Source organism: Amia ocellicauda, chromosome 22 (assembly GCF_036373705.1).
Source record: "Amia ocellicauda isolate fAmiCal2 chromosome 22, fAmiCal2.hap1, whole genome shotgun sequence".
NCBI lineage: Eukaryota > Metazoa > Chordata > Actinopteri > Amiiformes > Amiidae > Amia > Amia ocellicauda.
In genome coordinates, this window is record NC_089871.1 from 3,708,990 (window position 1) to 3,736,821 (window position 27,832).

A 27,832-nucleotide genomic window follows, 5' to 3' on the forward strand; every position below is an offset into this window, starting at 1 on the left:
ACCGCAGAGAACATCCTATACGCAAAGTGTTAGCAGGCACTAATAGCACGGCCAGAGCAGCTGTAACCCAAAGGCCCTACCTCCGGGCGATGTAGTAGAAAACTGGGTTGCCGTTCTTGGAGGTGCCTGCCTGGTAGAAGATATTGAGGGTCTTCAGAGCTTTGAATTCCTCCTTCTCGTGCACCTGGTGCCTGGTCATGAACTCCTCGAATTTGGAGCTAGTGAGGTTGAGGCTGGACCAGTGCGTGTCGGCCACTGGTTTGTGCTCCGGGGGACCCAGGTATGCCAGGAGAGTCGCCATCTTGTCAAACGGGCGCCTGCCCACCGCCTTGTGGTCTCTGGCATTGGTAGAGAGAGAGGCCGGGAGGTCAGTACAGAAACACTCACAGCTCAAGAACACTCAGAGATAGGAGAAGTACACATCAAAAGTTTGGGGGTTAACTTTTTCTGCCATTACCACTCTGGCAAGTGGATTATAAGTTTCATTACATTAATACCCCACAGACAGATGGTGCACATTTTCTCTTGAAAGGGGAAAAAAAAACAAAAAAACATTTGCATAGTTATTTGAATAGCTTTGGTTATCTGTAGGTTTAATATCAAGTTTCATGTTAAAGCCTAGAATCTAAGGTGAGTGAGGAAATTAAATTCACCTATGGAAAACCACAATATGCTGACAGATGGCGGTTTCAGATTCTTCCATCTGAGAGTGTAGGTGTGCAGATGTAGGAATAATTAGTGGAGAAGATGGGCCAGAACGACTTAAGACATTGTGACCAGACAGACCTGCTGCCTGAGCGTGCAGGACGATGTTTATAACTGTTAGTGGGTGTATCATCTTCAGATAGCAGAACAACTGAAGAGCTGAATATGAACAACTTTGTAACACCAAGACTACAGAAACCTGGCCTTGAATTTGGGATTTCTGTGATGACTCTTCAGTGTTTTGGGGCCAACAAAAGCCAACAAAATAAATTAAACCCAAATTAACAGAATAACAATTCGGAAACATTTTTAACTGGGAGCTACGACATAGACCAGAGTTTGCTACATGCTTTTCATCGGCTGTGTGAGAAAAAATATTATATCTGAGGACTAGGGTGTTCTAGACATTTCAATATGTCATTTCTAAAAAGCATAACTGGTATATCCATAATATGCAAAACACAAATTTTTGTTTATGAAAAGCAGACAGGCAAATCTTTTGCAAAATTCAGAACGTTGTTTCTGCTTGTGTTGGTACTGAATGTTTTCTGTAAACCATCTAAGAACAGCAGAATATTTTTAAAGGGGCCTTTTTAGGTGGCACACGAGATACGGATACAATTTATATAAAGCCTTTGAATAATGTTATTAAATAAAGTGACCACATGAGGTGTAAGATTATTTTTTCATGCTGTATTTAACCGATTACATTTATTTTTAAGTGAATTAAGTGAATTGTATAACTGGTTTGGGGGAAACAAAAAGGTGGGTAGAATGAATAGCCTCATTTTCCCCATGAACCCAGAACTCAGACCCAAAGCCCCATCAAGGGAATTAGCTAGAATCAAATGCTACTTTGTCCAGTATCTTGCCTAAAGATTCATAAGCCCCTTTAATACAAATTGCAAGTGGGTCAGCCTTCAAAACGAGTACATCACATCGCATGGTGCAAACGACCAGTCCATAGGTCTGCCTACCTGTTGCTCGACAGGTACTGTCCAATCTTCTCCTGGTTGTTCCAGAGCAGTCGGTGCAGAGCCAGCACATTCCCGTCACTGATGAACGACAGGCTGTGATTGACCGAGTCACTCGCGGGACAGTCAGAGGCAATATCCAGGAAGAACCTGAAAGCAAAAGGAAAGAGAAGGGGTTGTTACTACAAGCGAGTAATCTTGCCACTCTTAACACATTGAGTCCAAAAAAGCCTTAAAAGAGGTAAAGGGGTTCAGATTGGGCCAGCCAATCCGCATGTTTGTTTTCACCAGACTGGCCAGGATTTCCCATGAGGCAGTGCAAAAGCGCTGCCAGTGTTGGGTGGGCTCAAAGTCAGTCAGAATTGCCTTGTCTATCGTCTATGGCTGACTGTGGTTTCAGTCTGAGCTGCATTCGTTTTCCTAATGTAACTATAGGGTTTTGGGGAATATGTATTTGAAGTTAAATGCTTAAAGTAATCTCAAAGAGGACTAAATCCCACATTAGCACATAGCAGGAATTTACATGAAGTACAACAGCAAAATTGTGAGGAAAAGCAGCATATTGAGCAAGCATTTACACGGTGTGAATGTTTTAGATGTCCCTGTGCTTTTGTTCTCCATTTATAATGAATGATCTGATGTTGGCATCTAAGTGAAGAAAACATGTCATCATATCTAATCCCACTGCCTGATATTGCCCATTTTACCAAAGCCAAGAGGAACCACTGGGTAATTATCTACAGCTACAAGATATCACTTCTGTAGAGACAGGAGACAAAACTCTTGCGATACAACACTTCAGGAGCATTTACAAAATCACATTTAAGCCGTGCAAGTAAATAGACTACAAGCATACCTCCTTGCTGCATCAAAATTGCTTTTTACAAAGTCATTAAAAGGTCTCATGTGCTCTTCTTTTGTAAACAAGACGTGGTTCGCAATGCTCTGGAGTATCTGAAAGAAAGGACCAAGGATTGAATTCAATATTTAAGTAGCATCTGCCAAACCGAATCTTGACTCAGACCGGCACAGATGTTTAAATTAATCAAAATGGCTCTCTAATGCTCAAACTCTCAAACTGCACACGGTTAATGAATTATCTTTCTAAAAATAAAACTATACCCTCGCTTACCAGATAACATTTGCACAGTGATCCCCCCCCCACCCCCGTTATTACTATTCTTTGCCAATGGTTTCACAGTGTGCATCATGTGTTACTATTCCTCTCCGTCCATTATGATTTCACAGTGCTTTTCTACAGTGCTTTGACCACGGCATGCCAGACTAACGGCACAGCAGGAAACAGAGATGTTTTGGAAGGTCTGGGATTCGACTGCCAGCGGCCAAATTTGGACAGGTAGGGCACCGTACCTTGGACATTAACTTCAGGCCCCGTTCTATTCTGGGAGGGGGCTTCTTGTCCAGAATCCCAGCTTCATAGGGCGAGACGATGGCAGGGTTGATGAATCGCAGGAACATGGCACTGCCAACCGCGCCAATACTGTTCTGAGGGAATCGCTGACTGACAACCTGCCCAGAGAAGAGGGGAGAGGACGAGATGTGGAGACAAATGGGTTAGTGGGCATACCTTGAGAGAGAGAGAGAGAGAGAGAGAGAGATAGGCTACAGAATACATGATCCCAGGCAGACTGACAAAACCTGTACCAGCTTGCAGAAGAATGAGAGAAACAGAAACATGACCACGACAAACAAACAAACAAAAAAAAGAGTACAGCCTTTTTCATTCCTGGTTAGGAATGAATGAATAAAAGGGAGAAAAAGAAAAGCAAAAAGATGAGCAATGTTCGAACTCACCATCCTAAAGAAAAAGAAAAAAAAAAACACATAAAAACCACAATAAGAACAACAACTCCTAATGTGAAGATACCATGAAGAGCGAAGGCAAAGCAGTCTGGCCATGGAGAGAGAAAAGTGAGCGGTCTCACTAAGGTTCATAAAGACTAACAAGACAATACTGGCTATTTATTATTCTTTGCCTACAATTCTAAGTGGGTCGTAAATTCTGGCTTTGGATCTTTAGATATTCAAAAGCGCTTTACGGTTCAGAACTAGACATCAGGATCTCTGTGGGCATGGTCAGCTCTGTGCACTACTGTGCTTCTCTGATGTAAGCCAGATACCCAAAGAAATGGGCAATACTCAAATTATCCACGCCTAAGATTTTCAATTCAGAAGCCATAACTACAGCCCAAAAGATCTGTACAAAACATAGTATAATAAACCGACATTTAGACTTTTCCCCAGTGCAAATTAATTCACTCATCATTCAAAACGAGATGACAGCATGTCCAAACCCAGTCCTTGGCAGTAAAAACAGGAAGGTGGAAAGCAGCTGATAAACATCGCAACAGGAGAAACATTTACTAATGTAAGGCCGTTCTTATTTGTTTTGTAACATCACATTCAAAACAGGAGCTGCAGCTAATTGTGCTTATTCAAAGCTCCCGTTTATTATGATTTTAATATTCTGGAAGGCTGCAGGGTAGAAACCACAGTGATGCTGGCTGTGGCCTTCACTATAGTCAGCAAGACAGCAGGGCATTTTGCCATAGGAAACATAATGGAAAATATGGAGAGCATTTCCAACAATGGTCTAAAAGTAGAAATGGAAAAAAGCTCTCTAGAGTCATGACAGTCCATGACTAGACTGTCTATGTAGTGCAATGCTGGAATGCATCGCCCATCACCATTTGAACTGGATCTCAGATGCCATCTCAGTCCATTTTCCCCCTGCTCTTCCTCAGCAGTTTGTAGTCCTCATCAAGTCCAGTGTATAATTCACAAGAACCGTCCCAAACACAGTGGTGTATTCATAAAGCATTTCACAACTATCTCACACCTGTATTGCACAATGAACTATACAGAGGAGGGAATATCTTGCTTTAATTTGTATAGGATGTAGGATTATCATCATTCATTTGAAAATTTCATTTTTGGTTAATTTGTTCTTGTTGAAGAATTGTGGTTAACTGAGAGGATTGCCTGCAGTATAATTGAAACCTTAATAGAAAACTGTGCTTGTTTTCTATTAAAAAGCTGGATGGGGTTAAGACGAGTCCTGTATCAAGTGCTGGCCTTCTAAAACTCCCATCAAATTATACTAATGACCAGGTCTCTGGGATCGGAAGTCTATTATGAAGGCATATTATACAATGTCATTCCCACCTTTGACTACTTATTATCATTTGACAACCTATTAAGGGTTGCTTAAACAAACCTAGAAAAGCAACAATGTATTAAAACGAAACCAGAAGGAAATGATAAAGGACATATTTAGTAAGCTCAGATAATCAAGCGCTCATCTGGAACACTAAGCAGACTACACTGGGGAGTCAGAAGACCAAGACCAACTGATGAGAAATAAAACTGCAGTTTCTGGAAAAATCACAGCAACACAGAGTGTTACCAGACATTATTATTCAAATTATTTTCTTGGAAGGAAAAACTTTTCAAATAAGGAGATATTTCTGCTTGTTGAAGAAGTTATTTTTACGGTTTCATTTTTTTTTCTTACCCCCAAACAAAAGAACTAACAAGCATGAAAATGGTAGAAAATTCATCAAGAGGTACAAGCTGTAGAGAAGGGCCTGCTCTGTGACAGCACAGTGGCCTTGAGAGAGAGAGAGAGAGAGAGAGAGACACATACAGATATCCGGCCTCTGGACTCCTAGAGCTGACGCAGTGCTTGGAGACGTGGAGGAGAAACGTTCATCAGTTTGACAGGACCATTCCCGTGATTAAACCCCCTCACAAACCCACACCAGGGAAGGACCGCTCAGCCCACCACCCCCTCACCATCGTGAAGCAGAGAAAATACAAAATGACTGAAAAGGAACATTCACAAAATGTCAACTGGGTTTAATTGTATTGAGTGTTAATTGAAATGAAAGCTACTTTGAGCCAGAATTAGTAGAATGAATTTCAAGTGAAGATTGTACACAGACTGAAGTGTGAAGATGTTTCTGGATAAACAAATTAATTAATTAAATAAAAAATAAAAAATAAAGCAAAAAAAGGCTTTTTGCTTCAAACAAAGAAAGTGGCTAATAAAAAGTTCTGCGAACTTACTGATTTTTTGCTTTCCTTTTTTTCTTTAACTGTGGCTTTATTCAGTAGAGAGTGGCAAGTTGCCTACAGAACAGAGATGGGTACAAGCATGTCACAGCACCAGCTACACACAGAGATTACACAACAATGTTCACTTGCACAGAACTACTACACAGTATGTCACACAAACACAATGAGGAAGTTCAAAAGAAAAAAGAAAATAATAGCACTCTCCTCTCGTTTGCCTGGTTTTGTCCTGGCAAATGTTTCCTGTATTTTAGTCTGTGAAAATTGTTTTTCTCTTGCACAGAAGTACACAGCGGAGGATTTGAATTGTTTCAGATCTCATGGTAGGAAGCAAAAATAGGAAAAACACAATCGTGACAGGGAGTGCTTTAAATCCAAAGTATATATATGGAGTATAACAAGGTAACCAATCACCTCTCCCCAGCTGAAACGGGTCTTTTCTCAGATCTCAGTTTATATGCCACGGTTACACCGGCAAAGCTTTTTATGATCGGCTTAAGACAATAGCATAGTATTTCAATATGAATTACTTTTCATTATTTTAACTGCACCGTTTAAATCATAACTTCTTTTTATGAAGGGCTGTTCATTTCATTTCCAAGATATTTTCTGTTTTTATGTATGTGCCACGAAGGGAAATACCCCTTAGCTGTGCAGATTTACACCAAACACCATTTTCTTCAACAGTTAATTTGTGAAAAGCTTTACGAAGCTCATGAAATGAAGTTGCATAGGTAGACAAAAGTATTTTGCATATATGGTGGCAAGGCTAAGTGTACCATTCATTATCTTCTTTGATAATTGTATCCTATAATCTACATTTGCATTTTAAGTCTGTTGCCTGCAATTGTAACTTTGCCTATGGTGAAACGTAGTATGTTTTATGCTGCAGTAACAGTTGCCTTTTCTCAGACAACACCCTTCTCCCACTACCGGCACCAGCTGTGACTTCACTGGGCAGTAACCCGACAGATTCCAGTGTTTTCCATATCAAAGAATCATTTCAGACGATTTTCAACAACGTTACACTTTGCCTTTGAAACTAGAATTAAGTAACTTTCCGATACATAAGCCAAATGCAGGGGGAAATGGAGTGACTTAACAATATTATGAAAGGACACGTCCAAAAGGGAAAGCCCAGGGAACCTTTAGCACTGACTACAGTGACCCTTTATTTAAGCATCTGTGGGATGTGAGCTTGTGATACCAAGAGAAAGTCACAGAAAGTGCAAAGCAGGGCAATGCAGGAGGGCCACTCCGCAGACGAGAGTGTAGGGCCATAAGGTGAAATTGAGTGGAGAAAAAGGGGGAATAGTGCGGGGGACAGACTCAAGCTCCTGGTTGGTCTAAACATCAGCACCTGGTTTTGTAAAGTGGCAACAGCTCACAGGAAGTCCACGCCCTTTATTCAGGGACAGGAAGTGGGAGGAACTCCGGCACAGTTGGCCACAGTTTGGCACCTCTATTCACTGGGGCAGGAAGCAACAGGGTGCGGAGGTCTACTCTTAGGGGAATATGCTTCACTAGAAGTAAGCCATCTGTATATATCCGTTCTAGAATGATGAGATATGCTCCATGTCTTACATTGGGTCTGGGTAGCTAAAGATGCTGCGCCACAATAAAATCTAAATGTGTGTTTTTGCGCTAAAAATAATCCTGAGGTATTGCCTTTTAGGGAAATAACTAATAAATAAATATTTAAAAAACAAAAACAAAGTATAATTGATGTCCTGACTGTACCCAGTTGACAATGTCAAACACTTGAGTCCTCTCTAGTGTTTGTGACAGAGTATGCGGTGTGAGCGGAGACTGTGTGTGTGTGTGTGTGTTGGCAGATAGCAGGGCATACCTGGTACAGGCAGTGACAGACACTGCGCAGCTGTGGGGGGAACTCCGAGGACGAGTTGATGATGGCGAGGAAGAAGCGTTCCGTCATCTGTAACAGATTGCGCTGGTTTTCTTCCAGACTCTCCGTCTGCTCCAGCCTACGATAGAAAAGCACCACAAATAAAGAAGTCACACGACAGGCCGAGCTTCATCCATTACACCTCTCCGAATGCGTCAACAAATGGTATGGGATCATGCTAACCCTTTTAATGCGAGTGCCTGTGTTACGTCCACATTAAATACAATACACTTCTAAGCACAGTTATGGCGCGCAGCATTAAGAATACGCACACAGACTGTGGGATAAATACTCTAAGACCTCAGTAAGTCCTCGACTGGCTAAAGAGCGGAGGAACGGCACAAGTCTAGAAACTCCGAGAGCTCTTTTATGGGTGGGTAACCCGAAACCCGACCTGGTGGGGTCGACTTCAAAGCTGATCTGCTGCCACTCTGGTGTTGTGATCACCCCCCTCAGGAGGGGGTCCAGGAGCTTCTGCAGGTAGGTGGCACCATAGACCTGGAAGGCACAAAGCACACAGTATTTGATGCAGGAAATCAAATCTTTCAAAATAACCCAAAACTTCAGCGAAAAGTGCCTCCCCCCCATTTTAATTTAAATTTTAATGAAATGATTTTTTTTTTTTTTTTTTGTCAGATTACTGCTCTAGCAATCGGATCACAGATCTTACCTTGAAACAGAAGGTCATGATCTTGCTGGCCAGGCTGTTTCCCCTGAACAACGTCTGCATGGAGTCGGCCAGCTCCACCTCCTTGGAGAACATGTTCCACAGCAGCTGGTAGAGAAGGTGCCGTGAGTCAAACAGGGTCACTAGGACACGCGCCAGTTCATCCTGCCGGGGGGGGGGGGGGAGACACAATGCACACAATGTTCACCCTTCGTCCTCAGAATGATGGAACCCCACCACCCTGTTCTACACTGTAGGCGTCCATGCACCACCCACCCACTGCGAGCAGGGCACCACGTTGGCCAGAGCCATGGCGATGGGCAGCTCTCCCTGGTCCCCCATCATGGTGACGAGCTCCACCAGCCTCTCAAAGCGGTCAGCCAGCACCGTCTCGGCCAGCGTATCGAACTCCGTGCCCTGTTGCAGGATCTTGGTCAATACCTCCATGAACGTGGCTCGCGTCTGCAGGTCCTTGTGGTAGCCCAACCCTGGAGAGAGGGAGAGGGACAGTGTTTGGAAGCTTGGTGTCATGCTCTCCTGTGACGAGCTGATCTTTATACCCCTAGCTTGAACGTGCAAGTGGGAACAGATCGTACGGTATGATATTCTCAAATGAACTAACAAAAAATCAGCAGGACGGGAAGGGAAGCAGAAGTTTCTATCACGACCAGCAGCCACGCTCGGGGGTGACAATCTGCCGGCAGGTTCCTAACTCACCTATGGAGTGCATTAGCCCACTGTCCACGTTGGCGTTGAGGAGGTTGGACATGGCGAGGACAGTGCAGTGGCGCAGGGAGGCCAGGCGACGGGACATCCCGCGCTTCCGTCCCGCTGTCTGCTGCCCATCGTCCTCCACCTCACTGCAGTCGTTCAGCAGGTTCATGAACAGGGTGAAGTACCTGCAAAGCGCAGGGGCATCATCAGCCGGGGAGCTAGGCTTGGAGTGTTCACATTCAGTGCTTTGTGGGGAGCTAAACCCAATTAGAGCAGCTCAAAAATAAAGAAATAACAAACAGACATGGCATTGAGGCCACAGCACCAAGCACGAAACTGAGTAGACACAAACAAAGCAGCTTGGTCTAATACAACACTGGTAACAGCTGTTACTTATAGCACTAATATTGATGCATTCAGAGAAAATGCGACGATTCCACTGTGATCTTCTATTGAACTGAGGACAGAATCGTTGACAGTTTACACTTTTGACACTGTCCTACATTAAATGCTTCGATAACACTGTCTGACATTGCATTAGACACACATACCGAAAGTGCGTTAGACTCAAGAACCTGGAAGTTGAAATGAGGAAGTGGCGGCAACATTTTTTATTTTTTTTTGGCCATTTAAGATTTTTCACAGATGGAAGGCAAACCATATTATGATGACTTTTTTGCAACAGTTACCAAATACACCAAAATAGAGGATCAAAGCAAGTAGTCCAGCATGCTACATGTGCAATTAGAATAATAATGAATAGTAGATGTAGTATTTATTCATTCATTTTTTACACGACACCGAGACAAACTAGTGAGCAGTAGTGTAATCTGGACACAGTGTCCGGACACAGGGTGATCTTACTTCAGGAAGAGCTGGGACTTTGCCTCCATCAACTCCACACCGTCACCCTCCTCTGGCTGCAGAGGCAAACCGGCAAGAAGTGACACCACTGCCTCCATACTGGCCTGGTCGAGATCCCTGCAAAAACACCACCAAACATGGCTCACATCTCCACTTTGCAGCCTATGCACACACACGCCTCCAAAAACCAACATGACATCAGACAGAACCATCAGTAATTAGGGAGAGGTGGTGCAGGAATTAATCAAGAGCAGTGTTTGCCCATTAAGATTACATTTATCTCGCTAGAATGGCTTTCTTCTGTACCAATCTGATCGTAAGGAAAAATTACGAGGGGAGAGGTGAAGAAATTAAACCACTACGCTAAAACAGAGACACAAGACATGTATGGAGAAATTTCGGATTAAAAACATCCCAAAAGTGAATGCCTGCCTGTGTATCAGAGCATGTTGCGAGACGTACCTGGTCAAACATTTGACATCATCGTCCGCTGCCTGATTGGACGTCCCCATCACCCAGTCTGTCAGGTACTCCACCATCTTGTTCCTGAGAGAAGAAGATGGCATTGTAACAGGGAGGACCACCCACTTTAAACCACAGAGGTAACAGCTGTGCCCACATGTGCTGGTAAAATCCACAAATACTTTACTCAAGTCACAGAATTGGAAGAAACAAAACCATGAAAGTCTGAATTGCATGGAGAGAAAATAAAAATCTTAATGAGGTACATAGACAACTGTACATTTTGGATTTGCACACTTTCAAATTAATGAAGTCTTCATAAACCTTTAACGCACGGCAAACAAACAACATGGTTCTGTGAATTTCCCTCTGTAATGACACATAAGAACAATATTTTCCAGTGGCTACTATGTAAAAGAAATGGTCTGAGAAAAAGGAACTGAAATGCACACAATTAAAAAGTGTTGTTAAAATAGTGATATAACTATCTTGAAAACTGGAAACTATCACATACAAGTCAACTTGTTAACCACATGATCACATGATGTGCTCTAACATGAAGTGGGACTGTATAACCAGATCAAGCACAACAGGGTGATTTTAATTCCTAGATAGTTCAAATATTTATTTCCGGTCCCAGAGAGCCACAGTGACATAAGTAAATAGCTTCAAATCTTCAATGGTTTAACACTAGCATCGCCATAGCCGTTTTTTGCACTGGTTTGGCTGGCAACAGATTGACTGGAGTTAGTGTTTAGACTGCTGTTGGTATTAATTCAGTATTTATGCAGGGCTGAAGATGTCCCTCACCCTTCAGCCAAACGCTGCCCACGGGCACACAAAATAAAGACATTGACAGACTGCTAAATGCTGAACAAACATCCCCATTTGCAAAGGCACTGTATTGTTGAAAAGCGCATTTTCTGCATTGATGTGCACAGCTGTAATAGACAGACAGCCATTTCAAAACCCTTTCACATTGCAGAAGATTTTATATTTAAATTTTATGCTATTTTTATAACTGGTTATCTAGGTTTTACAATTTTAAAAGTTTATTACTAGTTTTTTCATGTTTATTTATATTGGCTCATTTTGAAAAAATAAGAAAAATACTTGGATTTTCAAATGTAAATTCAGTGTTTCTGCACTGGAAATGTGTGTGAAGTTCATATGAAAAACTATAAAGGTTTTATCCACCAATTGGTTTTGCATTTTCATCACATAGCTGTTTTATAAAAGAACCACACTTTTTGCAGGTGTGGTGGTTGTATGTAATACGAAATCTCTGCAGTTCTAGTGTTAAGACCAGTAAAAAAAAAAAAAAAATTATATATATATATATATATATATATATATATATATATATATATATATATATATATATATATATATATATATACACACATATATATATATATATACACATACATACACACACACATAACTGTGCAAACGTTTTAGGCAGGTGTGAAAAAATGCTGTAAGAATGCTTTCAAAAATGACATGTTAATAGATAATAGAAGAATTTATGCTTTTTTGAAGGCAAAGGATGGTCACACCAAAAATGGATTTGATGTAGATTTTTCTTCTGTTCACTCACTTTGCATTCAGTTAATTGATAAATATAATCTATTAACCTGTCTATTTTTGAAAGCATTCTTACTCCACAGCATTTTTTCACACCTGCCTAAAACTTTTGCACAGTACTGTATATTTATATAATTTGAATGAAACAGAAAATACAGTGGGCTTTCCAGGACTAGGAATGAGTAGTATAAGATGCCGACCACGAACCAGGGATGAGGAAGTGAGTGAAAGCCACTGCCAGGCTGTGGCTCTTACCGAAACTTCATCTCCTGGCAGAAGGAGAGGTCGTCCCTGCGCTCCATCATGACTTCCACCAGCTGACACAGCTTTGTCTTGATCTGGATAGCATGCACCATGTTGCCGAGTATGCGGACGTACCTGTGGGGCACAGGCAAGGTCAAACTCTCAAGGGCACACATAAGTTTGGAGCTGAAGAGCAGGGTCAATCACACTTGCCCGGTTTCACACATTCCTCCTCAAAGGGCAGCCAATTTAGAGGTAATTAGTTATAGCCAGTGCAGATATGAGGAGCTGGGACTTAGGTCTCAAACTATTGACAAATTCCATTGAAAAAAAGATGAGTAAGAGAACAAACCAGGGCATCTGCCAAGATCACTCTACAGCACACCACCGAGTCAAGGAAGGTCCTAATTCAGAGTTTCATATAAGCAAGTGCTGTTATAAGATTGTTATTGTCAGATCTCCCTGCCAAGCGGAAGAGTGATCTTGGCATGTGCACAGTAATCTGGGATCATCTGCTTTAGCCTGGCCGTTAGAGTCTGGATGTACTGCTCAGTCCTCAGTGTGCATCTGAAGACCCAGAGCCAGATAACCCAATTCCCGCAGTACACAAGGGTAAACATGGTGGTGCCATAAGGTGATCTACACTGGCCTACGAGTCAGAGCTCAAGCCTACCTGACCAAGTTGAGCATCATGGTCTCAATGCTGGCCTGGCCCAGGTGCTCTGAACTGCCCTCCGTGTGGTTGTCCAGCAGGTTCTTCATGATGGCGATGGTCTGCTCCACAAACTGGGTGTTAGTGTCATTGATCGGGACCTGGGGTTGGGGTAGCAGTGGGACACAACCGATTACTCCACCATTGAGATATACACGTCACAGAAAAACGATCCAAAACAACAATTAACTTCTATTTTTCTCATCTGTCGTTGTGGGGGGATTAGAGTTTAACTGTTACGCAATTAACAGCAATTAGCAACACACTATTGCTTTATGGTTTATTTAACATTTCTGACATCCTTGGATTGCTTTAATTATTAATATTATCATTATAAAAACAATTACCTAAGTAGAGATTACAGTAAAAATGTATTCAGTACAAACTTCTCCCTAAGCAACACAAAATACACAAGATTTTGCATTTGCATTTGTGACATTTAGGAAAAAAATAAATAAAACTACTCCGGATCCCGATTCACTAGAAGAAAACGTTACAATAAAACCCATATACAAAATACAAATATCTAGCAATCACTTCGCACTAAGACCCGCCATTCTGTGGCGGGACTCAAGTTGCCACTCTACACAGGCCGCACCAATCCAGTAGGGAACTAAGAAAACTCCAGAGTGAGGTAAGAATAGGCGCCACTCACGGGTCCCTGTGCATCGAAGAAGCGGCTGATGCTGTTCTTGAGCTTGTTGAAGAGCATAGGGTAGAGAGCGGGGCTGAGCTCCAGGCCCACAAGGTCCTTGATATTGGTTCTGATCTGCAGGCCCACTTTCTCGTGGTTGCACACCATGAGTGAGAGCAAACGGTCCAGGAACTTGTTGAGGGGGGTCTCCACACTGCCCTCGCTCGAGCCCATTGAAATCATGGAGCCCTTGCGTTCATTGAGGGGGCCCATGGGCGGGCTGTAAGTGGCCGGTCCGGGGGGGTTGCGATGCTGCAGGCACACCCCGCCCAGAGCGCACAGGAATCCCGTCATGTTGATCCATTCCTGCAAGGAGTCCGTGTCAGACAAGTCTATAGAGCCACCCCCACTTACATGTGACATTCGCCGCTTAACAATTGTCTTATGGAGACTTTCTGTCACCTAAATGTGGACACAATTTTAATTTTTACTTGACCTTCATTTTAAAAAACAAAAACAAAAAAACAATGCATCATTATTAGATTGATGACGAGGACACACACATACACCCACACACATGCACGCAATGAAAACAGGGTGAGTGAAACAGAATCTGAAGTGTTATTTCAAAATTAAAATCTTTTCTAAAACCTTACCGAGGTTTATTTATTTATTTTTGAAAAGATTGTTGTTGTGAACAGTTTCATTGCTCTGAAATGGTTTGCAAATCTTAACCAAATAATGCCTATTTATATTTATTTTCAAACTAAGGCAGCTCGGTAAGCTTTCACAAAAGATATCCCTTCATCCAGTTCCTCAGGGTGTGAGTCACAGGTCACGAGAAAGTCTCATTTTGATTACGCGTAGACTGTGGTACTAGAGCAGCGCAGTGAGGTAGTTACAGGTGCCAGGATATCCGTGGCAGGATGAACTGTGAATCAAACCCATGGTTTGTCGGGAGGCTTCAGACCTGAACTCACACCCATCGAAGCAGACTGCGAGCAAAAACTTGATTTGAATGGATATTGCACAGTCACACACACACACACACACACGAGAAAGACGAGACACAGATGCGAAGTCAGTTGCACACACTAGAGAAACAACACGCCCATTTTAGACAATTATGCAGGAACTGTTGAGACATTTACAGTTTTGTAAATATTTAGAAAATTAAAAATGTGCAAGGTTGGGTTGGGGGTGGGAGATCAGGATTGTTGACAATTTAATAAATGAAATAAAATGTGTAACTTGCACGATAAGAGCAGCAAAATGAGCTTTCGTATGCCAAGAACTAAACATATATATTTAAAATTATAAGGGCATCAAAAGCACTCGGGTATACCTGCTGTGACTATAGATGTGCTCATCAATACAATTAACAGAAAATTAAGCTAAGATTTATTAAATTTCACATTTATCATCTCAATCTCTCGATTTCTATAAGAAACAGACTGTAATAATCCCTTTAACAACAATGCTATCTGTCAAACATTTACAAGCATTTCAACTTTCCTGCATAACAAAACAAAACAAAATTCATTTGTAGTCTTAACAGGAAGAAATAAGTACAAAAAAGAAAAAATCTTGTGAAATATAAATAGGATCTGCAGCCCATCCTTACCTGGCCATCCTCAATTTTAGTTTTTGGATAATTAAGTATTAACTTAGTAGCTTGGTCCCATTTTGCATATGTGTCTTCCCAAGCCTACGGGGTATAAGAATCACATTAGCCCGAGACAAGAAAAAAACACAGGAACCTACAGAAGTGAATGAACCGACATTTCCCTGAAGCCGATACACTTCTGTAGTAAGGACTGACAAATAAACAGGAAGGATTCGGTGAGCAACAAATCTAGGCATCAATCTAAGCATGCTATGATATTGGAGCTTTGCCTATTTTAACCATTATACAGAGGAGCTGGTCTTTGTTGCAGCAGCAGCAAGTCATGGACTACTTAAATGCAGAGCTTCACAGACCTAAAGCAGCAAATATGAATAAAGAGGTTATTCCAATGGAAAGAGTTAATAATCCACACAGAAACTAGTGCATGTTCAAGTTACCAGGGTATCATGACTTCTAACTGGGCTTTTAACGTGGACTCTTAAAATCACTACAGGTTTGAACTAGTAATACGCAGAAGGCAATTGCATATCCATAAAGTTTAAGGTTCCACTCATTATGAGTATACCTTAACTCGGATTTGGGATTTCATCATTACCCCAACAAGGGCCAACTGAGACCGTAGCAGAATTTCAGGTGAGCTTACCTGTCCAAGCTCAGCTCTCCAAGACACTTTCGCCAAGAGGTCTTCATTTTTAAACAGATTCAGAACTATATTCATAGTTTCCAAAGGTAATGAAGTTTGGGTGTCTTAACCCAGGGGCAGGTAAAGCAAAGAACCTTTACAAATTTGCAGTGGGGGTTATATTTTGTGTGCGTTTACAATGCACTTTCATCTCAATGGTGTAATCACTGGCAGGACAGGACTGAGCAAGACATTAGTTGGTATTCTAGCTACGTGCACAGTCTGCTTTTTGCCATTTCTGACGCATATTTGCATGCATTTCCAGGTGACGTAGAGCCAGGTGGGAGACCAACACAGAATCATACATCTGGAACAAAGTGAATTATACTCTTTCAACTCCACCTCGAAGTGCAGGGGATTCCAGTTCCCCTTAATGAGGGAGGAGGCATACAGAGTATTAATATCTTTGATAACTGAAAGATACATCTGTTTTAGTACTCAGGGGGATTCCATTCTAATACAAACATATTCATACACGTTTATTTTATATATACAAATGTAAAAAGTTACTGTGTTTTCAAATTAGGTCTTTAAACTTGAGGCAGTGTGTAAAGCACAGGGTAACAAGAAGCTGTGCAACACCAACATAAGCACAGGGCCCACCCAGCACCAATACTGACCTCTGTGTTTCCTGCGGTCGGGTGCTCTATCCTTCGCAACAAGGCCATGACTCTCTTCTGCAGGGCTGCCCGGCCTGCGGACACACAGCACAGAGCAGGGAGCCATCAGGCCAAGCCACAAGGCACAAAATATATATAACTCTGACAGATGCAACCACAGATCTTACGCAGCTGTGCTTGGTAAGAGTTGCACTAGACGTAAAAGCAGAAACAAGCAGCTGCCACAAAATTAAAAGGACAGATTTATCTTCGTTTCCAGGAAATTCAGAGTTTGTACACACAAACATAAATGCAGTATATTAATTACAGCGTTTAGACCCCTTCTTTCCTACTGTTTAACAGCCACCTTCCTAACAGAAAAGGGGGGGGAAGTAATGTTATACAGTACAGGATCTGAGAGAATCCATCGTTAGTGTCTTGCTGCCCTCTAGGGGTAATAGAGTATAGTGTGTAAGACAAAATAAATCCACAAAATCATTCACAGTTCACACATTCATTGGCAATGCTCCATAAGGACTGGCAGGAACACAGAACACTTTCAACATGGCCAGGGTGCCCTCCACCCCTGCCTCACCAGTTGACATCATGTTGCTGACGGAGGCGAACTCGATGAAGGTGTTGTAGTTGGGCAGGATATTCTGCACGGACACCTCGTCCACCCCGCAGCGGATGTCGGCCTCCTCGCACAGGTGGCGGAAGCAGGACATGGCCACCAGCACGGCCTCGATGTCGGGGCTGCACAGGAACATGTACAGGGACACCTCCAGCTTGGTCTGGGCCTGCCGGCAGATGGGGATGCCGCTGCCCAGGGTGGCTCTCTCCTGGCATTCACACACACACAGGGAAAGGGAATCAGGTCTGGTGGCCTTTGAAGGTGAAGATGAAGATAAAGTACACACGCTCAATACGATGCAGTCTCAAACTCCTGCATTGGACCTCATGTTACTCTCCCCAACTTTACACTTGTTTCTAATAATTTGGATCAAATAAGTTACGGACCTAAAGGTTGGAATAAAAACCTGAGGACCCTGCCTCTCTCTTGGACCAGGGCGGGAGGCCACACCTCGTCCCACCAGCTCTCTCTATGTGGGCCAACCCCCCAGGCCTGCTCTCCTCACCTTGTTCTTGAGAAGGAACTTATTCCTGCAGATCAGGATCTCTCGCAGCCACTTCAGGATTTCTGTGCTGTTAATAATTTGATGGCCGATGAGTTTCTTGCAGATGAAGAACAGCACCTGTGAGCTGCAGGACGGGACACAAGATCAGTACAGAAAACACATCGACTACACGTAGGAAAAAAAACGATGAGACGATGCGTTTTACCTTATTTCCCAGAAGGTTTCTATGGGTGCATCAGGGTTCCACAGCTCTATGGTTTCTGGCTGGTGTAAGACTAGCAAAGCCTGGGACAAACCAAGAAGAGAAAAGTCTTTGTGACACACGAAGGTCCTCGGTTATTTACTTTTGTGGTTCCAGACCTGCAGACTATTCAGTTCATACACAAAACCAGTGGCAAAGCTTTACTGGCGCCTGTCAACACCTATGTAACCAGTATTACAAACCGGCTGTACTGGAGCAGAGAGCCCACCTGATCTGAAATTCACAGTTCAAGCCACTGATCAGAGACTATGCTGTCAGCAGTCTCACCTCCATGGCCTCCTGTGCGATCTCCGTCATGTTGGCCTGGGGCACGAGCTGCACCAGGCCCGTGATGAGCTCCGCCGTGCTGCTCTGGATCTCGTGGCCCTGCTTGCCGGGGTTCTGGAACGCAACCAAAAAATGGGGCGTCACGGTTCAGGGGAAACTGGTGCATGGGCTGGCATAGGGCCAAGACCAAGGTCCAAAGACACTGCTAGACTGAGAACTTCCCCACAACAAAAAACAAAAAGCCCAATACAATGCCAAAATGTCTCTCTGCCAGCTCTGTAAATGCTCGGATTATCTATTTAAATCCACGCCTGGCTAATGGAATCAACTGGATAATCCTAGCATTAAAGGATTTTAACAGAAACAGTTTATCAAGATGTTATAAAGAAGAAAAAACAGGATAAAAAAAAATAGCAAACAATTAATACTTCAATGCCATTTGTTTGTTGGATGAAAAGGTACAAATGTAACAGTAATATTAACATTCAATAGGAAGAATTTGTGAATCGTGACATTTTCATTCAATTTAGCAGCTTTTCTCTCAATAACAATCCCCCTAGTGGAGGGATTGCCTGCTGCAACTGAATCAACAGCACCTCATCTGGATTTAAAGCTGTACTGCATAAAACAGCACCTTACTTACATGTAACATCAGCTTAGGGTCGGCATGAATCAGCTTCACCACGGCCAGCAACAAATACTTATAACTCCTGGTGTCCATCTCGGTGGTTTTCTCTTTAAACTTAAGGCTGGTCATTTTCTCTTTGAACGTGAGACTCTGAAATACGAAAGAGAAAGACACAAAGACAAATACAATTAGTTAAAACATTTAAAACCGTTTTTGTGGGGGGGAGGGTGGGGTGGCGAAGGGCTCGGGTGGGTGGGTTTGGAGGAATAAAAAAAGAACAAAAGAATAATTAAAACAGGAACAAACTGAAGTTGTAGCGGGTTGCAACTGGTGCTTTGACATTTGACTCATCTTGGTTTGTACAGTTCAGATTAAAGACAACAGGACGTGCAAACAGCACGAGAACAACAGTGCCAAAGGAGAAACAGGTCATGAGTCACACCAATACATCCCAAACAAAAACACTGTTTCATGAGTGTGGCGGCAGGGCCATGAACACAGGTGGGGTGGGGGGGTAACCAGATAGCTGCACGCTGGGCCCTGCACTATGTGGTTCATACAGAGTCAGACTTACACCGAAATGAACAAAGCATCCAACAAATCATAGCAATTGTAATAATTATAACAATGAAAATAATAGTCATAATAATGTGACTGTTAGGAACTGAAAAGGATATATTCCCAGCACCCTAATTCAGAAATTATTGGAAAATCCATATTCCCAGCACCTTCTTCAGTATACCAGTATAACCTGATGTGGTTAAAGAGCAATAACCAGAAATGCTCAAATGTGTGTGTGTGTTTATATAGGAATATGCAGATCTTGCTGAAGGTTTAAAGCATTTTTAAGATATAAATTCAAATATAGAGGATTGGATTATTTATTTTTGTAGATTTTGAATGTGTAATTCTATAATTTGTTGTACTAGGAATAAATGGTTTTATTGGGATGAAAAGGCTGCCAATGGCCGGGATCCAACGCCGTGGCCCATACTGGACACCAGTGCTTCATACCGATCATTATAGTCAATCCTACATGCACAGTTTTATCTTGTTTTTATTATCTCAGAACAGATAGAACAAAAAAGTCCCACGAGTAGAAGGATGGAAGGAACAGTGTCTGACAGTTTGTCTTATATCAAATATGTGGGTGTTTTGCCTATTGCCTTGATACTAGGGCTGGGCGATATGGCCAAAATACGGTATCACGGTATTTTTCACATTTTTGACGGTATGATGGTATTTTTTTAATGGCCATTTTATACTGTTCGTAAAGCAAAAATAATAGGACACAACTGACATTGAATTACATTTCCCTGTTCTGTGTCAGTTGTCTTGAAACCAAATCATGTCCACACTATCAATGACGCACCTTTCTTCGGGACAGATTCACTGGGGTCTCTTTGCTGTGAAGTTTCACCCACACTACTCTCCTCCATCTCGTCTTCATTCACTGTGCATTCATCACGTCTGTTTGTTTATGTCAACACGCAATACACATGGAATTTATTCAATATTTGGTTGAGGCAGCATTCTTTCAAAAACAAGGGTGGTGCTGAGAAGCGCACATCTGCGCAGAGATTCAGAGATGCGCGTTCTTGGAGTGTTTCTGCTCGACGCCACTAAGCCCCACCCCCAGAAATCTGCGCAGAATGACACAGCCCAGCACAGCTCTGAGACGCTGCTGCGGGAGGCGAGCTGTGGCTGTGAGACAAGATTATGCAGAAATCAAGAGGAACATGTTAAGCTGCATGAAAACTGTTGCTGCCCCCTTCTTAGCGAAGGCAAATGTCAACTTTCATTACAAATTGAAGCTGTGAACAGCATTGTCAAAACCACAGATATAGAGTTCTACATCAACACTTTAGCATTGTCAATTCTTTATTAAATAATTACATCAATTATTTTTAAAAATTGAATGTAAATCTATGATGCACAATAATTAAGTTGTTACTTAAATGATTGGCAATTCAATTTTTTAAATAAAAACTAAAATATAAAAATAAGTCATCCAATTACATCGATTTCTGCACGGTTTGTGAAGATAGGTGGTCGCGTTCTTGTAGCGCAGATTTGCGCAGTTCTGAGCAGATTTGCAGGATCCAACCGATCCCCATTGGTGGAGCCGTGCGTATCTACACAGATCTGCGGAAATTTGCGTTACACGAACACTATCGGCGTTCTTTGATCAGATGCGTCTCATGTCAGACAGTGCAGTCTCAAACAGCCAGCACAGCAAGTTGTGGGATACGCGAACACGATACATTTTATTGGTAGCTGAATGCTATGACTGAATGACACGGTAAATTAAATTTAGCATAGAAAACTTGAAAATACCGACATGAAGGTATAGTAAAAGTCCAAACCGGTCCGTAAATGAATACTGGTATATAGTTTTTTACACCCTACTTGATACTGGACTATTCCTGCCAATCAAATACCCACAAGTCATTGCAAACCTTTAGCACATACTCAAAAACCTCCACAGAACTTAAAGGTATATTTTAAGGAATGCTATCTCAATGCAACTGATGAATAACTATCTTGAAAGTAATCAAGCAATTCAAGAACCTCTGCAGAGGATGTCAACCGACAAATGCTTGGTTTTGGTGCCAGAAAGTGTCGTTACAGACGTTAGGTCAGCCAGGGAGCCATCACCTCCTGTTCTCTTCTCAGATATGCATGTTGACCAGTGGAGTGGGCTAGGTTAAGGGCCTTGTGGTTAGACCATTTAAGCCAGGTTGGGTCAGCAGTTTATGTGTGTATGAATGCTGGGCTGCTGGAGAAAGGAGGAGACAAGGCCCTCACAGTGCAAATGAGTCTATGTAGGTGGATCAGTGCTTGTCAAGTGAGCATCTAGCAAACAAATTGAGTGTTCTAATGCTGGAAAAAGCACCAGAGCTGGGGTGATTATACATGTCCCGTCAAAACGGACAGCACAGATGGCCTACTCTAATTCCGAGTATTCGCCTTGCAGATTCATCGCTGCCAAGAAACCATCACCGCCCTGCCCTGTGTGTAAGTATGCAGAAAGAAAACACCCCTGCCCTGCCTTTCCAAAATAAAGATAAGAAAGAAGAAAGGAAACGTAAGGAACAACAACGCAGGTCAGTAAATACGCAGGGCAAATTCTGATCAAAGCCCAAATTTGATGAGAAACAGAGGCATCCTTCAAGGAGGCAAAGTAAATAAAAATAAAAAAATAAAAATAAATAAATAAAAAGACAGCAAGCATGCTACATAGCCAGTTAATATAATGATATGGTGCGAACAGGTGTGTAACTGGGCACAGAAAAGGTAAAAGGCTGTTTTTGTTTGTATCTTTCTTTTTCTCTTTCCTGTGGCAGTTAACAGTGAATAATACTTACAGCGACAGAGGCCCACTGCCATGCAAAACAGTGACTGGTTGGCATCTGATCGAGTGAGCGACAGCAGTCAATAAAGAACAGAAAATAAAAATAAAGCAAAAGAAAAAAAATAAAGAAATAAAGAAATAAAAAAAGCAGAAGACAAAGCACCACCAGTCAATGTCAGAGAAGCTCGCTGCTGTCTAAAGCAACAGGTGAGAATACAGGTACAGGCCACACTCTTACAAATGAGACATGAAATGATAAAAGGAAATAAGAGCAGGGGGCAAATAAACAAGGAACGAAAAAAAAAAAAAAAGTTTAAAAAACGAAAAACCTATATATACACCGATCAGCCATAACATTATGACCACCTGCCTAATATTGTGTAGGTCCCCCTTTTGCCGCCAAAACAGCCTTGACCCTTCGGACCCCCCTGACTCCATGGATCGGACTTGTTTGTCCAGCACATCCCACAGATGCTCGATTGGATTGAAATCTGGGGAATTTGGAGGCCAAGTCAACACCTTGAACTTGTGATTCATCAGACCAGGCCACCTTCTTCCATTGCTCCGTGGTCCAGTTCTAATGCTCACGTGCCCATTGTAGGCGCTTTCGGCAGTGGACAGGGGTCAGCATGGGCACCCTGACTGGTCTGTGGCTACGCAGCCCCATACGCAACAAACTGCGATGCACTGTGTGTTCTGACACCTTTCTATCAGAACCAGCATTCACTTTTTCAGCAATTTGAGCTACAGTAGCTCGTCTGTTGGATCGGACCACACGGGCCAGCCTTCGCTCCCCACGTGCATCAGTGAGCCTTGGCCGCCCATGACCCTGTCGCCGGTTCACCGCTTTTCCTTCCTTGGACCACTTTTGATAGGTACTGACCACTGCAGACTGGGAACACCCCACAAGAGCTGCAGTTTTGGAGATGCTCTGACCCAGTCGTCTAGCCATCACAATTTGGCCCTTATCAAAGTCGCTCAGATCCTTACGCTGCCCATTTGTCCTGCTTCTAACACATCAACTTTGAGTACAAAATGTTCACTTGCTGCCTAATATATCCCACCCACTGACAGGTGTCATGATAATGAGATTATCAGTGTTATTCACTTCATCTGTCAGTGGTCATAATGTTATGGCTGATCGGTGTATATATATACTTTATTGTCTTCCTAATCGGTTTCAAAAACAAAACCAAAAAAAACAGGACTTCCTCATCTTCCCTTAGCACTGCAGCTATCCTGAGCTGTGATTCAGCACCCATAACAAATCAAGTGTCCCAGGAGATGTGTGTTAAGTGATAGGTGTTGCTAGGAAGAGGAAAAGAAAATGGGAGGTGGGGTAAATAAATAAATATATAAAGTTTTTGACTAGGGTGTTGCTGTGGCAGGTTAAGACACTCCTGTTTCCGACAGGGCTTCCCATAGTTTGAGAGGTCAGTGTGGATGTTCAGTGCAGGCGGGCTGTGTGTGTGGATGGCGACAGTGGGGGCGGGGGAGGGCATGGAGGGACACTCTTACCGGCGTCATGCGTAACGGAGCGTGGGTACTGCAGCCCTGTATCACACGGCCCAGCGTCTCGGAGAACATAATTCGCAGCTCCCCCGAGTAGCCGTAAACCGCGTCGATCTTCGGCCACCAGTCCAGAGGAGACTACAGGGACGGAGGAGGAGGAGGTGAAAACACACTGAGGGGGTCAAACATCTGCACTTTTCTAAAGCGGCAAAGGACGAAAGCTAGGGCTGAAGACCGAGCTGGAGGGAAGATTAGGGTTTGTCAGTGATGGAGCCATGGTTCAAGTCTGGCAGAAGGTTCAGTTAAGATAACATTAGTCCATGAAGTTTAGGGGTAGGGTGGGAAACCTGAACAAAGCAGGATTTTACTCTCCCCAGGGTAATATGGCATCCCTGTATTGTAAATTCTCATGTGTGGAAGGGTACATGCATCAGCAGCAGTGTTTGGGGCAGTGAAGCCTGACCTGGCAGCCGAGGGCACCCTCTCTATGAGCCTCCCAGCCCAGACAATAAGAAACAAAAGGGGGCGGCTCGCTATCGGACTGCTTATTCATCCGGCACTCCGGGCTACCAGTTTTCTCGTAGTCAGAGACCACGAACCGAAATGCCCAAAAATGGTAGTAGCCAAAACTCAAAAAATAAATCTGCAGCCCCAGGAAAGGATCACTGTATGTGTTTCTTCCCCAGCCGTGTCACTGCTGGACTACATACACGAAAAAAGGCTGATGCGTCTATTTCTGTGCAATATGCACGGTAAATGCGACGCGCAGGTGTCACGGGCCTGGCGTGTGAAATGAACGGTTTGGCACACTTACGTTTGTGATGATTCTGTGCAGGGAGTTGACCAGAACGAAGTGAAAGGTGGGCGGAGAGGTGGGGGCCAGACAGACCTGCGAGAGCAACAGAGCACAATCAAACGGCTTAGAGGGAGGGCACATAAACTCACTAACTGTTTTCTGTTGTTGTCCATTTCTTGGGTTTCAAGCAGCGGCCGCCAGGGAAATCTCCCCTGCACTGACCTTAAAGTGCTGGTTGTTGTGGGGGTTTATGCGGAAACAGGAGACGAAGCAGTCAATCATGAGGTCGATGTCGGCGTTCTGGCTGCCCGCCCCTCGGGAGAAGGGTTTGGTCGGGTTGAAGAGCAGGGCCTGATGAGAAGAGAATGAAGAGATTCTTAAAATGTAAATCAGAAAATGATAGACCTCGGACTACTAAACTACGCGGCACAAAAATAAACCTAAGGGTTGTGTCCAAGTCAAGTAATGGGGCATTGAGACCAGCAGTGATGGGATTATGGGGTCAATACCGTTTTGGTTACATGACCAAAGGCCTACCCTCAATTGCACAAGCACTCCTCCCCTCTAGATCTTCTTGCAGATTACCTTGAGGTCCACCACTATGGACTGCACCAGGAGGAAGATGACAGAGTGGTCCTCCCAGTTGATGTAGGTGGAGGCCTTGCAGAGCTTGACACACGCGATGGCCGCACTCTCCGTCAGCTGCTTGCTGGTCCCGTGTCCCGCCAAGGCCTTGCGCAGGTTCTCCAGGAACAGCTTCTGCAAAACAAGAGCAGGCCCCCACGGCACACGTCAGCACCAAACCCTGGATATTACGAAGACGTCGGTGCCCGATTGCTGTAGCCCTTTGCTTTGCGGTCCACAGAGATGGCGGGCTGTGTCAAGTGGTTCTGATGCCCCTCACCTTGTTGACCCTACTGTCCTCCACCACCTCTTTGGAGATGTCCTGTGTGATCTCAGGACAGAGGACAAGGAGGATGATCTGCAAAGGCCAGACCGCTGCCTTCCTCTTGGCACTCTCGGCAAAACTGTCCACCAGGTCGAACAGCTTCTCCCCGCAGTCTGTCGGGGGCGGAGGGACAAAGGTCAAAGGTCAGGTGCAGGTACAAACAAACGCAGGAAGAAAATAGACGACGGGGGGGTGGACCGACACCAAGCTGGGCCCTCCCGAGACAACACCCACCTGCCATGTCCGTCTGCGGGCGCTGGTACAGTGTGGTGAACTCATCAGGGTAGTTCTCCACCCAGTTCCAGAAAGCCTGTGAAGATGAAGAGATGCTGTCAACTGCAATCTAGAGCAGTGTCAAAAACAAGCAGCACAAAAATCATTTTAAACCAGTGGGGGCTCCTTTCCTGGCTTGACTTTGAGGATTTCTCGAAGATTAAACTGAGCAACCATAAAATAACTCTATAACAGTGACAATGATGATCTGACTGGAAGTAGAGCATGTATAACCTGTATTATAAATAATATTAATATGAAAAGACTGATTGTGTGTTCTGCTAAACGTTAACAGTTAACCAAATCTAGTGCTGGGGCTTCCGAGTCACAGATGAGAAACGTCTTTGACATATATACAGGGCTCAGAAATTACCAATGAATCAAACCATTCATCTGCGTTTCTATGTATGTGCATTTTTCGTGGGTTTTTAAAAGTGCAAAACACTCTTGTTCTAGTAGCTTCATACAATTGAACAAAAAGGACATGACTGCTGTTGGCATTGAAGGGCAAACCACAAACAAACAAAGAACAATCGACCACAAGGTGGCAGCAAGGAGTAAATTATAAGCATGCTCGCTCTCAAAGTGAACTAGTGTCCTGCTGAACAATGTCCAGCCACGAGGACAGACAGAGACAGACAGACTAGGCGAGACTGACCTTTTCCAGGCTGTTGATGACACTCAGCTGTGCAGGTTTCTTCAGGGCCTTGAATTTAAACACCGTTTCTGTGGGGATGGGGAAAAAAGGAAGAAAAATTTATTGGTCCCACCTCTAAATACTGATCATTAGAAAGTAATCTTTAGCATCTCCAGTTCAAGGCGTTTTGCCTATACAGGGCAGTCAAGACACATCTATCGTTTTTCTTTGGTTCCTCAAGGTCTTTCCCTACCCAGCTGTGGGGATGCAAAGAAGTAAGCTTGCCAGGAGTTTCCCCATACCTTGGAGCAGTCTTTTGAGTTTGGAGCAGTCCACATTGATGTACTGGATCAGCTCGATGTCATGAACATCCACATTGTCTTCAGAGCACACCGTGAGTTCCTGCAACCTACAAGGAGGTGGGGGAAGAGAGGACGTTATACCTCTGCACGATACCCACACCCTTCATTTGATAGCATGGTATGCAATGATTCATCTTGGTCTAGGTTCAAATATATAGTGTCTATTGGACCATACCTTGAGCACCGAACTGGGCTTTAGAGAAGATTCAAGTTTATCGATTGCTTGATTCATAGATTAGTTTAGGCAGTGATAGTATAGGATTAAAATCCACGGACTGTACCACTAAGCAACCAAAAAGCAAAACTTAGGATTTCCAACCCTACACCTGTAGTTTTCCTTATGTACAGATCCTAGAAGCATAGACTTACAGTAACAGCATGTTCATGTCTTAATAAGTAGCCACTCCTTTACATTTTTCTTGTTCTCACTCTGTTCGTCATTTCACTGTACTAATGTATGTATTCCACTACTTGGACACACAGTTATACTTTTAAATCCAAAAACTACACACACCCCTCCCCCCCATAAAAAACACTCACTTCTTTTGGCAAATAATTCATAAACCCTGAATGGTTAATGACTATATCAGATGTATTCTGTACTTCGCCACCCAACACACACACACACAGACACCACTCCAAAATCTGACACGAGGCCTTCTCCGGCCCGCTCTCCTCAGCCTGGCCTTTGCGGAAGCCTGCCCAATCTGAAACCCTACCCCTGTCGCCGCGCACAAAGCAGCCCTTTATGAAGGTTCCTGGCGGAGCTGTACGAGGGGAGCAAGGGGAGAGAGCTCGGCCTCCAGCACAGGGTCCCTCACGCCAACACTCCCGCCCCCCACAGCTGCTGCTCTGGGCCTGCGATCACACTCTGGCAGGAAGCTGGAAAGGTCAGCAGGTCAGCCAGGCTAGCTGCCGGCTCCTTGACCTCCCAGAGGAGGAGAGAGGAGCAATGCAGTGACTGCAGAGTGGTTAACCCTTTCCCTGGTGGAGCTGTGCCACATTGCTTGGGCCTAGTTATCTCGTAGTCATTATTTCTGTCCTGGCTTGGCTTGGCCGTCGTCACATAATTGCCGCACCGGATGTTGGAAAAGCGAAGCATGCTGGGTACAAGTATAAGGACACCTAAAAGCCCAGAAAATGGAGCATCTATAATTCACAGTGGCACTGACATGGAAAGC

The 27,832-nt window shown here is 43.6% G+C and overlaps 1 protein-coding gene across 7 annotated transcripts in view; it reads right to left on the minus strand.

The window, feature by feature from the left end:
• nf1a (neurofibromin 1a) overlaps positions 1-27,832 on the minus strand; it is a 92,902-nt gene that overhangs the window by 49,930 nt on the left and 15,140 nt on the right. For 3 of the 7 annotated variants that reach the window (XM_066696140.1, XM_066696141.1, XM_066696139.1), the window contains exons 5-34: positions 26,592-26,698; positions 26,311-26,378; positions 25,614-25,689; positions 25,335-25,492; positions 25,016-25,189; positions 24,653-24,781; positions 24,449-24,523; positions 23,641-23,772; positions 18,783-18,917; positions 18,140-18,253; positions 17,816-17,895; positions 17,611-17,734; positions 17,067-17,313; positions 16,493-16,566; positions 15,188-15,271; positions 13,585-14,025; positions 12,891-13,030; positions 12,230-12,352; positions 10,388-10,471; positions 9,926-10,042; positions 9,065-9,246; positions 8,624-8,835; positions 8,351-8,512; positions 8,075-8,178; positions 7,624-7,759; positions 5,769-5,831; positions 3,051-3,209; positions 2,536-2,633; positions 1,683-1,829; positions 81-338 (exon numbers count right to left, since the gene is read on the minus strand). In XM_066696140.1, coding sequence (XP_066552237.1) covers positions 81-338; positions 1,683-1,829; positions 2,536-2,633; positions 3,051-3,209; positions 5,769-5,831; positions 7,624-7,759; positions 8,075-8,178; positions 8,351-8,512; positions 8,624-8,835; positions 9,065-9,246; positions 9,926-10,042; positions 10,388-10,471; positions 12,230-12,352; positions 12,891-13,030; positions 13,585-14,025; positions 15,188-15,271; positions 16,493-16,566; positions 17,067-17,313; positions 17,611-17,734; positions 17,816-17,895; positions 18,140-18,253; positions 18,783-18,917; positions 23,641-23,772; positions 24,449-24,523; positions 24,653-24,781; positions 25,016-25,189; positions 25,335-25,492; positions 25,614-25,689; positions 26,311-26,378; positions 26,592-26,698 — 4,203 coding nt within the window. The remainder of the gene's footprint in view (positions 1-80; positions 339-1,682; positions 1,830-2,535; positions 2,634-3,050; positions 3,210-5,768; positions 5,832-7,623; positions 7,760-8,074; positions 8,179-8,350; positions 8,513-8,623; positions 8,836-9,064; positions 9,247-9,925; positions 10,043-10,387; positions 10,472-12,229; positions 12,353-12,890; positions 13,031-13,584; positions 14,026-15,187; positions 15,272-16,492; positions 16,567-17,066; positions 17,314-17,610; positions 17,735-17,815; positions 17,896-18,139; positions 18,254-18,782; positions 18,918-23,640; positions 23,773-24,448; positions 24,524-24,652; positions 24,782-25,015; positions 25,190-25,334; positions 25,493-25,613; positions 25,690-26,310; positions 26,379-26,591; positions 26,699-27,832) is intronic. The other 4 variants (XM_066696145.1, XM_066696143.1, XM_066696144.1 and 1 more) reach the window with 2 other exon arrangements.